This window comes from Asterias rubens, chromosome 9, assembly GCF_902459465.1.
Source record: "Asterias rubens chromosome 9, eAstRub1.3, whole genome shotgun sequence".
In the NCBI taxonomy this organism is placed as follows: domain Eukaryota; kingdom Metazoa; phylum Echinodermata; class Asteroidea; order Forcipulatida; family Asteriidae; genus Asterias; species Asterias rubens.
The window spans coordinates 15,110,708-15,123,673 of NC_047070.1; the positions used below are offsets into that span (position 1 = coordinate 15,110,708).

A 12,966-nucleotide genomic window follows, 5' to 3' on the forward strand; every position below is an offset into this window, starting at 1 on the left:
GACTAAAGAAAATATATGAATTAGTTGTGCACATTGTATGGCTTCAATGGGACACCGTAGTGCGCACCACTCTTTTCTTAAAATGTTGGTTTCACTTGACGATGAGGGCGCCTTTCATTAGACCGTCGAGGATCGGATTGCGCGGAGAGGTGTGAGTTTAAGAGGACTGAAGTAGCGATGTTTGTCAAGTTTGAACAGTTGTCTGCATAAATTCCTCCTTGTTTGTATCATATCTGGTTTACCTACTGACGATTTAAGAGCATTAGACGACATATTGCATTTAAAACAAACGTACTAAATCGCTTAACAGCGATTCGTACACCCCTCCCGCCGCCGTGTCTTTTTTGTTATGACTTTAAAAAACAAAGTTGAGCAAAAATGGACATGCATGATCTGCACTTGGACGGGAATTGTGAACCAACTGTACTGAAAAAGTCCTTGGAATGTGCTGCAAGACGTAAGTTGAATTACTGTTTCTTTGTATATGTAATTCAATGCGATTGTGGATAGAAAAGTTTGTCACTACTTCAAAGTTCGAATGCTAACCACTGTCGACAAACTAGTCCGCATTTAACTTTTAAGAAAATAAGTAAACGCTTCATTTATTAAAGGCAGTGCCAGTGGATACTTTTGGTAATTACTCAAAATAATTATTAGCATAAAACCTTACTTGGTAACAAGTAATGACTAACTAATGGTAAGAAGCAGTTGATAATGATAGTAGAAATCATTGTGAGAAACGGCTCCCTCGAATTCTCTATAAAGTAACGTAGTTTTCGAGAAAGAAGTAATTTTTAACTATTTAGAATTTGAGGTCTCGAAATCAAGCATCTGAAAGCACACAACTTCGTGTGACAATGGTGTTGTTTTTTTTCATTATTATCTCGCCCGATTGAGCTCAAATTTTCACAGGTTTGTTATTATATGCATATGTTGAGACACACCAAGTGAGAAGAATGGTCATTTTGACAATTACCAATAGTGTCCAGTGTCTTTAGTATTATAATACAAAATTTAAAGTTGAATTTATATTCTTGAAACTATTCCTCTGTCTAACTCAAATTTGAGTGTCTTTACAGTAAGTCTCGTTTTCTTTGGGAATTAAGCCTTTTTGTTGTTAAAAGTACAATAATTGCTAGTTGCGACATCACAACTGAATAATTGCTTTCATTGCTTTAAACAGTTGGGTATGGAGTTGTTGCTATCGGCTATACATCAGCACAAGACAAACCTGGAAAAGACAAGCACAAAGTGAGTTTTTTGTTATTGAATGTATTGTACAACGATCCCTGTAACTAATTGTATGGTCGTAAGTATGCGCAGTTTGAGGTTAGGTAATGTAGGGTGACTGGACCCGACCATTTTGCTTGCAGATGATAACCTTACCAGAAGTAGAGAGTTAAAAGCTTAAGTCAAAGGACTTGTAGTCATTTGAAACACTGATTTTCTGAATGGCCCATTATACACAATATATAAACAAACCTTTTGTTTTGTTACATACACGATGCTTTTAAAAGGTGCATACGTATTTTGCTACTCTCTTGTATTCTTGCTACACTCTCTTGTGGTTGTTGACTTTTTTTCAGGAAAAGCTCTCTTTTGCTCCACCTTCGTTGAAACTAGACAGTGACACTAAAGCAGTTGTTGGAGTAAGTAAAATATACCAGTTTTGTTTCCATCGACTGTAATGATGGCTTTTGAATTTAACTGTTCATTTGCCTTGAGTGCTAAGTGTCCTACAAGCGCCATACAAGTGCTCATAAGTTTACAACAAAGTGTGAACGCAAAGTAGTCAGTTTTGGGAGCCAATCGGTGTTGTTTTTCAGTACATCCCTACCAGGAGTTAGTAATGAGGTGTATTAATAAAGTGGCAGCGAGGCTGGGACTCTCTACTGCCAGCATGCTAAAACCTGTGTGAGCAGAGATTGGTTACATTACGGTGGAATGCCCTTCGCAGCTCGAGCTCCCGTCCATCGAGGTGTTTCAGGGGATGGTTGGAGCAAATATCTAGCTACCCTCCCACTTTTTACTCGCACCTTGTACAATAAAATGTACGTGCTGCAACACTTGGCACTGCACATTTCCTTGCAGTAGAATTATGCAGTAGTAGTAAAGCAGACCCATACACTTAGGCTAGTATCTAGTGGTTTATGTTTTGTCGTGTTTTTTAAAACTTTTTTTTTATAATAGGTGCGGTCTAAAGGGTTCAAGCAGCTAACCCGGGTGAATATGGTGCTATCTGAAGGTTCCGAAACACATAAACTGGTAAGCCACTGATATTTGTATTCACTTATTGGGACTTGGATGGGGTGTTTTCAGTTAATTTTCATGTTTTAATTCTGTTTGTGAAGAATCACTATACCAACTAAGAACTCCATGAAGAGAAGACAAGGAAGGAAGTTTCAGATTCAGATATGGGAAGAAAATCCCATGGAGAATTATTCCAGGGAAAACGCATGTCAGGGTCTAATTTCATAGAGGTGCTTAATCAGAAAATATTGCTTAATAATTCCCTGTTTTAAACCAAAAATGAGCTGGTAACAACATTGTTTTGCTTTTAAAAGCAGCTCTATGAAATGGGGTCCAGGTGGGGACTGAAAACATAATCCGAATAGTGCCTCTGGAAGGATTCAAACCTGGGTCCCTGTTTTGGTATGCGAGGAAATATACCACTACGCCAACCTGACCATGGTCATGTTAATAATTATTTCAAAACATTTCTGATCAAATCTTCAGAGACAGGACAATATTCAGTCGTACGATCTTCTAGCTGTCCAACCGACCACTGAAAAGATGTTCCACATGGCATGCACTAAGCTGGAGGTGGACATTATATGCCCTGACATGACAGAGAAGATGCCCTATTACTTCAAGAGAATCGCCATGAATGCTGTGAGTTATCATTTAACTTAATATGTATTGGAGGAGTCTATGGGATTTGAGGCATTGCATCGTGAAGTATCAATGTAAATTGGAGGGTGCCTTGGCCGAGCGGATAAGAGTACCGAACTCAAGCTCTGGTGCTTCTGTTCAGCAGAGTGTGGGTTCGAATCCAGGTTGTGACACTTATGTCCCTGAGCATGGCAATTATAATTGCTTCTCTCCATCCAGGGGTAAATAGGTACCTGAGAAGGCAGAGATGGTTCTTGTGATTGTTTCAGCTTAGTAGCGCATATTAATGTTGCACAGGCTGTATACTCCCCAGGGAGCTGAGATGATTTAAGGAATGAATTAAGGCCCAGTGACAAGAGGTTATAATGTCGGAAGCACTCTGAGATCCCTTTGGGCGTGGAAAGCGCTATATAAGAACTGGTTGTTATTATTGTTATTATTTTGACACAGGCCCCTCTAAAACATTGGCCCGAGGGAATGGAACCAACTCCATGTTCACATCAGAGTCTCTCCTTCCAGCCAGACATTTCAGACATTCAAAAAACTTCTGTATATGTTCTAGATTCTCTGCGAGGCGCTTTGATCTTGTTAAAGACGCTATATTCATTATTATTTTTATCAATTTTCAATTCATTCATTTTGCACACCTTCTGTTTAAACAAATCATTTGTTTTATTATTTGTGATCATGATGAATTACTCCCTGAAGTGAATAATGCCACTCAATGTTTTCATTATATTTTTATTTATTTGGAAGGCGGTAGAGAGAGGTATCTATTTTGAGATTCCCTATGCGCCGGCGATTAGAGATGCCACGTTGAGGAAGAATGTCCTGACCAACGCTATGACACTGGTCAGTTTGTGTCGAGGCAAGAACATTATCATCACAAGCCAAGCTGTCAGGGTAAGTGTCAGTAACACAATATTAAAGGCACTGGACACTTATGGTAATTACTCAAAATAATTATCAGCATAAAAACTTACTTGAGCAATGGAGATCTGTTGATAGTATAAAACATTGTGGGGAGCACTCCCTCTGAAGTTTTTGAGAATGAAGTAATTTTTCCACGAAATTATTTTAATTTGATTTGGAGACCTCAGAATTAGATTTTGGGGTCCCGAAATCAAGCATCTGAAAGCACACAACTTTGTGTGACAAGGGTATTCTTCCATTATTATCTCGCAACTTCAACGACCAATTGAGTTCAAATTTTCACAGGGTCGTTATTTTGTGCACAGTTGAAATGAGCGAGTGAGAAGACTGGTCTTTGTGTGTGTGATTTATATGGTTTTTCCTGGTTTCGCCTTTCACAAATTATGTGGTTTGTTTGGCCAAGCTGTCAGGTGCAATGGACTCGGCTTTGGTCTTTCTGTTTTGCAGAGTGTGGGTTCGAGTCCTGGTCTTGACACTACTGCTCTAACTAACAACCCCCAAAAGTCTCCCATTGATCATACTTTTTGTTTCTTTTTCAGCCTATTGAAGTCAGGGGACCGTATGATGTCACCAACCTGTATCCTTTTAACTCATGCTTCTTGGAGGTGGGGTGGGTTCTGGGGTGGGGGTTACCATAAGTTCATTTATGCACATGTACTACATGTGTAAATGGTTACGGTGTTTCCCGGCTGATTGGATGAGAGCATCAGACTTGAGCTCTGGTGTTTTTTATCAGCAGCGTGTGGGTTTGAGTCCCGGTTATGACACCATTGTCCTTATTTAAGAAACTTAAATATTGCTGCGTCATTTGAATGGGTGTAAAGCCTTAGGTTTCATTTGTTGTGTAATGCTCGTTAAAACCCATTGCACTTATCGAAAAGAGAATGGGGTTGTCCCAGTGTTCCTGGTTTGGTTGGCTGCATATTGCGCCACAACACCTTGTAAACCATTACATGGTTTTATGTAAAAGGAATAGGTCTCGTACTTCAAACCATAGTCCCACATACCTTGCAGGAAAAATACTGAATGATGAAGCGCCAGGAGCATCACTGAATGGGGCATTTGAGTGCTCTATTAGAAGCCACTATTACAATTATTCCTATTCCTTAACATGCTTAATGCAAATCACAGAGGATTATTATTTGGTTTAACCGAACAACAAGCAAAGAATGCCGTGTCGTCAAACTGCAGAGCTGTCTTATATCATGCAGGTGCGTACAGAGCAAATTGAACCCAATACGGGAATACTCAATACGGGAATGCTCCATTAATATAGAGGTGAAAAAACACATCCTTTTCATCTGACAACTCACACCTGTTGTATCCATGAAATTGCTTAATTTGATCACGCAAGAATCAGTGGTGCTGCTGAATGCCCCAGGACCCAGACAAAACAAGTTTAATGACCGAAGTAAATTTATGTAAACACACTCTCTCACTGGGGTGTATACTTTCCGTAGCCAAAGTTGCCCAATCCGATGCCTCTGTTCTTGACCTTGGTGCCTTGGTTATACGCTTCTCATACTGCCAATGGAAGTGCCCTTTGCTTAGTGAAAATGGCCTTTGGTTCAACCTGGGAAGCCGCAGCAGAGGAATTATCTGAAGGGTTGGCGAAACTGACTGGGTAAATATTAAGTAATTTTTGGTTGAACAAAGAAAAATTTACGCTGTGACTTCACTTTTGTTTTATCTCATTGTCCCGTTTCAGCTACGAGACGAAACACAATCAAATCTGTGATGTCACTTCAGCACGTTAACGAACTTACATCACAAGATCGGTGGAAGGTGAGAGCCGGCCAGGAGGCAAGCGGGATCATTGAGGAAGAGGATTGCCAAGAGGAGCTCCCAAAATCAGGCAGCCAGTCGAAAAAGAGGCGGAAATCTGATAGTCAATCAGGTATCACTCACAACATAAAGAAAAAGAAATGAAACATTCCACTAACGGGTAGAGTCATAATTGGTAACCACTCAAAAAATTAATAACCATAGGGACTGACTTTGTGAGACCTGCAGCTGTTGATTGTATACAAATATTGAGTGGCTCAGAGTGGAATGGGAGGAATATTATCGCAAGGTAAAATTTGGACTGTTCCACTTCACGAGGCGAAGCCGAGTGAAATGGAACAGTCCAAATTTTACCGAGCGATAATATTCCTTCCATTCCACGAATTAAAGCCACTCAATATTTGTTTTAAATATTACTGACATATAGATCCTTGTCATTTGATGTATTCTAAAAGTATAAATGAAAAATCACCCAAATTACTGACAACCAAAAATCATATAGCGTCGCGTAACGGCAACAATGCACAAATTTGATCACAACCTTTTGCACAGGTGCTCCTTTGTTTTAGCAGTGGTGCTGTACTGCTCAAAAACATTGGGAACAAGGATGATCCTAACTGTTGAATGGGAAATGCTATTCCCCATGGGCGAATAGGTCTTTTTGATCGTCGGTGCGGATGGGAGTAATAGCGAATGTCACGTGAAGTAAGTTCCACCAATCAAATGACAAGGATCTGTAAGTCAGTTATATAATATGAACTATTATAAGAAACGATTCTTAGAATGGTTTGGATAATTTTTCACCCCAAATGTTTGAATCTGAGAAACTTATTTTCTGCCTCGTGCCATCGGTTCCGGCACAGCGCAAGTATATCGCAGAACAACCTGAACCTGGCTTTAAATTGCGTGGTTCGGCTTCATTCATAAACTGCAATATTAATCCAAGGTTTAGGCTACATAAATTTGCACAAGACTTGCAGTCTTAAAATGTCGGTCGTGCCTTAATACTTCAGAATTACCCAGATCATCTGAATAATTTTGAAAGGACTCGGGGGGGGCAAAATAGAGTAAAACCTTCAGATTATATTACAATAATAATAATGAATATTTATTATTATCTACTGCATTACATTTTGTTGAACTTGATATTTACAAATTAGTCTGTTATAAATAACACATTTTATTGGCATAATCCTATAAAAAGGAAGTAAAACAAAAAGCAAAAAATGTGTTATTTATGCACATAACTTAAAAGTCTTAGTTTCACCAACCAATCTGATTTACAAAACTTTTGAGCACTCAAAATAAATGACTTCCATCAGCAATGAGTAAAGCGAAACAAAACTTTCTTTTTCGGATGTTAAAAGAATAAAGATTGAAAATTGAAGCTGATTATATTTATGTTAACTTAATGGAACGCATGTGTTATTTGATTTGGAGACAATCATTGACATGATATCGGCATAGCGCAAAAAAAAACAACAGGACAAGTTTAGTTCTTTTCAATTGACTAAGATTACCTCTTACCTCATTGTGTAATAATACCTTTGAATAACTTACAACTGTGTTGAGTATTGATCCATACTTAAGACAAAATCGTGGGATATTTTCTTGGTGCTTAAACAAATAAAATCAGCTTACACATACTTTTAAAAACTGTAGAAAGTTCTTTCTCATTACATTCTGGTCTTGTTCTAAGTCGATTTCACAAAGATAGTCCTTACTTAGGACTAGTCCTAGGACTGTTTAGGAGTTATACAAAACTTTTTTATTTAAGAAAAGGCTAGTCCTAAGTTAGGACGAGTAACTTCTCGTAACTTGAGTTAGACAAGTTTTAACTTATTGTGAAATCCACCCTTTGTGATTAGTAACCTACAAACCCTTTGAGCCGATCAATGGAACCAAATAATAATAATAATAACAATATTGTCATTTTTTCCACAAAGCCACATAATCAAAAGGCACATTTGAGATTTACATTGTGCACTGTTCTTTAGCTTCAAACTGCAACACTAAAGCGCAATGGTTTGCAGTTGATGACCTACTTAAACACTTATCTGGGATAACGCAATCATACAGGTATAGGAAAGGAGTCGCGTGATCATGCGCACACGGACATATGTGGCTCTTTGTGAAACTCTAAAAACAATTGACCTACATTAACGCTTTTCTGTTTAAATGTATAAGATGCCCCTTTGGGGATGTCGGACTCTTTGTGAAAACGCAAAATGCAATTATTTAGGTATACACCCATTCCTGTACTGAATTTATCAATAATTTGTTATTTTAACATGTGGCTCTTCGTGAAAACGATGAAGATATTTACTGGACTGACATTTCCTCTGAAATTTTTAGAAGAGCACATCAGCTTGAAGAACCCTCTTTATCTTGCTTCTTGAAGAGTCCCATGTTAAGGCCTTCGCGATTCCTGGCAATCTCGATGGCGAAGAACTGAATTCTCGTCGCTAGTGCAGAAAAGAACAACAAGACTTCAATAAGAGAATTGTACAAACATGCACTAGAAAAATGTTTGGCGAATGCAGCACAATGATTTAAAAAAATGTTGCTTAAGATTTGTTTTCAGATGGCTTGGTTTCAACTCAGTGGGTTTGGCGACCCCCAACCAAGCCACACCAAATCAACAAGTTGGTTACTATTTGGTCTAAACAGCATCGTCACCGTGCCGCAACCAAACACGCGAAAACGCTCAGCTGTGACCAATGTTTCTGGTTGGGGTTGCCAAAACGCACTCTAGATTTTGTCGAAACATGGACTCATATGAAAATGGTGCATCAACCATTGACGAACTGCCAACATTTGCTGCAATTGGGGAGACTTTGTATAAAAAATAATAATTACATTCAATATAATTGGGAGTAAGTTTCCATAATCACAGGGATTTTCCAATTTGTTCATCAGAACATGGAAAGATTTATTTATTTTAAGGAAACTTTCTGCAGAATCAAGGAGAGTTGGGAGCTCTGCCAGTGGCCAATTCTTGTTTAGTTTTAAGGCAGTGCTTTGTAACAACATTACAAATGTAGAAAGTACTTTTAATCCCTCAAACCAGGGAATTTAAACAGGAATTTCATCTTAGAGAGAGGGCAGGGTCATTTCAATTTGCAAAGGGCACTTCCATCGTAAACTCTTAAATTTTATGAAAAGTTTTTGGAGGGGCACCAACACCAGCAGCAATGGAGCCAATATTAAAAACATTAATAAATTTCGCTCAAAACTCACCAAAGATGGAGTTCTTTTCCGAATAGCCTTCGGTGCAATCCAATCGTAACAGCGTCCCATAGTTGAAATCTTCGACAAGGCCTTCAAATTCATTGCAGAATGGTCTCCATTTCTATCAATGATTGGTTAGAAAGAATTTGTCAGGAAAACATTTCTTTATTAATTCTGCACCTGTAATTCTCATTTTGTTTGCTTAGAAAAGAAAGGTCTCAGCAGCATTTTACTTTATAGCTTTATGCCCAATTTCATAGAGCTGCTTAAGCAGAAATTTTTGCTTGCCACATTCCCGCTAAGCAGAAATGAGCAGGATACCAGTCACAAATTGTACTTGTGACATGGGCCCAATTTCATAGAGCTGCTTAAGCACAAAATTTTGCTTAAGCAAAAAAATCCTTGCTAAGTAAAATCAGATTACCGGCCAAGACTCCACTCAATTGTTACGCTAAATGAACAACAGCTATTTACCAGTCACAATCAATGTATATGGCATAACATTTTGGCCAGTAACATGTGTAAAATAAGCGAGCTGTTTTCGTGCTTAAGCAAAATTTTTGCTTAAGCAGCTCTTTGAAATTGGCCCATGGTAGTTTGTCTGATAACCATCTTCTGGTAAGCATAATTTTGTTGTGCTTAGCTGATTGTTTTGTGCAATGAGGACAGGATTTTGATTCCATTGCACTAAACTCTATGGGGGCCACTTGACTTACCAGTTTGGCCGGCGCTGATTTCAAATCCTCAGGATCTATGACATCGATCTTCAGGTCAGGGAAGCATTCTCTAAATCTTTTGTATATCTCGTCATCTTGGGCTGTGAGTTTCAGCATGCGGTTATCAACCGATGACGCCAGCTGTGAAGGATATGGAGAGAAAATACAGAATCTTATTGCAACTGACTTGCAGGGTTGTCACTAAGCTGGTCGGGCCTGTCGGCACTCGCAGCTACCAAACGAATTAAGCTTGGTTCATACTTCCTGCAAATGTGATGCAAATTTGATGTGAATTTGGCGTCACAACTCTTTTCACTGCGATATTTGCAGGAGAGTTGAGCACAACTCAACAGCTGCAAACTTTTTGTTGAGAACTGTGAAGTCAACATTCGTATCGTATTTACAGGTAGTATGAACGCTTGTAAGAGCTTTACTGACTGGCACAACATTCAACCAAAATACTGAATATTTTTAATCAGAAACCAAGAATAAATTCCAGTTTTTATTCCTGACAATTTCTGACAAATATACTCACTGACTATTCTCATTTTTGTGTATCGTAATTTATTTTGCTAGCGGTACTCTAAAAAGAAAAATTATTCTGGCATTTTTGAGAAACATAATCCCAATGGGGTTGAAGTTGAGGTTAAAAATATTATCTCTTTAAAAGAAAAAAAAAGTGACTTACATTGAAGTACGTTTCCGCATGATGATAGGCTTTGACGGCCCAACCCAACTCAAGGTTTTGCTGTTGTAAAGAGACAAGTAAAAAAATGTTTATCAAGACTGTAGACTGAATTGTGAGTTACTCGAAATGCTAATTTGCCCTATTTACTCCTTGTTCTGAGCAGGGCTTAACATTTACACTGGACCACAAACCGTAAAAAACCAATGTATTATACCCATAGCAATGGCAGCTTCTTGATACTTAGACATTGATAAAACAAATGTTGACTGCTGTTACTCAGTGAAACCTGAAGCTGTATATTTTACCTCGGCCTTGCCATGGTAAAAATTCAATCCTTTGTTTTGGGATCACCTTGATGGCGGAACCCCAAATAGACATCCTTTCTGGTGATTAGTGAACTTGCTACACTGCAGCCCCTCCCTCCCTGGGCCTACAGCCCCCCCCCCCCCCCCCGACCTCACGGCTTGCCCAGGCAACAATACAAGGTTATCCTGAAACATGATTGTGCCACTTTTGGAATACTGAATACAACTTGGGAGTTAACTGCTATCAACAGTGCCCACATTGTGCCCTTGAGCAAGGCACTATCATAACTGCTTCCCACCACCTAGGAGCAAGGCACTATCATAACGGCTTCTCACCACCTAGGAGTAAAAACGGCTACTTGCATCCTGTTCAGGGGATCAGAAATATTCTCAGTCAATAAATGTCAAGGGAACTGGATATAAACACTGGCCTGATGAGCAATATTGGCTCGAAACAGCCTTTACTTTTATTAAGTGCCATTTTGCTTCCTACAATGGATGCTCTACTTCAACCCAACTAGCTGTACATAGATGGCTGTAAGGCGATATCTCCCTAAATACTTCTAACAGCAATCCTAAATGTGCAATACTTACATCATTTGTATATTTATCTGCTGGTGTCGTTAAGGCGCGGGCGGCTGCACCCATTCCTGTCATACCCTGACAAAAAAACAAAACACAAAACACATTCAAACAATGCATGCAATGAAAATATACGAACTGCCATACCACTCTACCATTATTTAATCAATTAAACTTTGAAACAACTGAAGGGGGAAGATGTATATTATTTTCTACATCACCAAACTATGAACCATGTGAACAAAAATTCAACTCATCAGCCAAAAAAGAGACTTTAGGCCCAGTCACATAGGCCCCGATAACAAGAACGCTATCGGGAATGATAATAATGTACGCCCTCAATTAGTAAATGAGCATGGGCAAATCCTGGGTGGAGCAATTCATTCTCTTTGTGATTATTATCGTTTTCGTGACTTAGCCTTTTGTCATACATTTAAGCTTAATAAAAGTTTGAGGGGATTTCAATGTCTTTAAGAAACATTGAAAATCTGGGGTACACCTGATGTGACACCTTGCCAGTTGCGTTGCAATGAGGACTATTCAAAATGATTATGAACTCAACAGTGAGTGAGAAGAATCAAATGATCATGATCATGATTAGCCCTGGTTGATCATGATGAGCTATGCCACTCATGACATGATAAACTTGTTCCATAATCATGACTAAATAACCTCATTCAAACACACAAACAAACAAACAAACAAACAAACAAACAAACAAACAAACCTGTAATTTTTTTATGGCAAGATCAGGAGTGATCGCTGATCAGTTTAAAAGTCATGAAAGTCCAACCCTACTTCTAGTATACAAATATGGACTGCTTCGAGGGCCATGGTTAAAACTATGACTCCCGAGGTGATCCCCGGAGTGTTCTATAGAACGCTACGAGGATCACCGAGGGAGTCATAGTTTTTAACCATTGCACGAGTAAAAGCAGTCAATATTTGTTTTATATAACACCCCAAACATTTCTAAATACTGTACTATTATTATTAAGTTACAGACCTGAATGCTACAATCCACGGACGACGCAAATACAGATTGCAAACACTTTTACTGTGCTGCATGGAGTGTCGTGCAATCCGAAGTGGTTACAGACTATTAGTTTATCATCCTCATACACGCAACGGACGTCTGGGTACTGCACGCCGTGTGCTAGTCTTCGGACTAGCGCATGGCAAACCAACGCACTATCACACGGCCGTCGTCTAGCAAAACTAAGACATGTCATGTGTGACGCGCTCTAAACCAATGAGCAGGCAGAATACTTGCAAGGGGTGTTATAAAAACTATAAGGCTCCCCTGTGAGCTCACAGGGGAGCCTTAGTTTCTAGCTCCATGCTAGAACTTAGAAGTAGTCTAACCCATACCCAGGGTTTACTTTTTTAAACAGGGGCGGGGGAGGGTAACCATATTAAACTGAATGTCATCCATTAGAGTTGGACATTACAAATACAACCAACCAACTCACGTACGACTCAAGAAGGAGTCAACTGAACGAAAAGTATTGTGAAAATTAATTCACTTTTGTCAGTGATTAACTTTTAATGACTTGATAATAACTGTCCTCACCAAAGATCCCAGAGCTTCTTCCATGTTGTGCTTTTAACTCCTTTTACCAAGTCCCACACGTGTTCATTGACTCATTTATCTGATAATCACCAGTGTGTTTGAAATGAATGGTCTTGCCTTGAAAAGTGATTCATCGCATGAATCACATTGGCACTGTTCCGGCCCAACTGTAGAGTTGCCCCAACTGTAGTTAGGACCGCCCAACTTGACTGCTCCAGTTGGGACAGCCCAACTATAGCGAGGAACCAAAATAGTCTTAAT

At 39.1% G+C, this 12,966-nt stretch overlaps 2 protein-coding genes across 2 annotated transcripts; one reads left to right on the top strand and one right to left on the bottom strand.

Moving 5' to 3' along the window:
- Positions 1-140: 140 nt before the first annotated feature.
- LOC117294841 (ribonuclease P protein subunit p30-like) lies at positions 141-5,904 on the top strand. Its single transcript, XM_033777377.1, has 9 exons — positions 141-457; positions 1,184-1,251; positions 1,587-1,649; positions 2,191-2,265; positions 2,737-2,892; positions 3,649-3,795; positions 4,365-4,402; positions 4,957-5,036; positions 5,534-5,904. The coding sequence occupies exons 1-9, from the start codon at positions 379-381 to the stop codon at positions 5,752-5,754; spliced, it is 927 nt and encodes a 308-aa protein (XP_033633268.1). The 5' UTR covers positions 141-378; the 3' UTR covers positions 5,755-5,904.
- Positions 5,905-6,666: 762 nt separating this feature from the next.
- LOC117295168 (protein PBDC1-like) lies at positions 6,667-12,859 on the bottom strand. Its single transcript, XM_033777743.1, has 6 exons — positions 12,706-12,859; positions 11,145-11,210; positions 10,246-10,305; positions 9,558-9,698; positions 8,851-8,962; positions 6,667-8,075 (listed from the first exon to the last, which is right to left on the bottom strand). The coding sequence occupies exons 1-6, from the start codon at positions 12,727-12,729 to the stop codon at positions 7,975-7,977; spliced, it is 504 nt and encodes a 167-aa protein (XP_033633634.1). The 5' UTR covers positions 12,730-12,859; the 3' UTR covers positions 6,667-7,974.
- Positions 12,860-12,966: the final 107 nt, after the last annotated feature.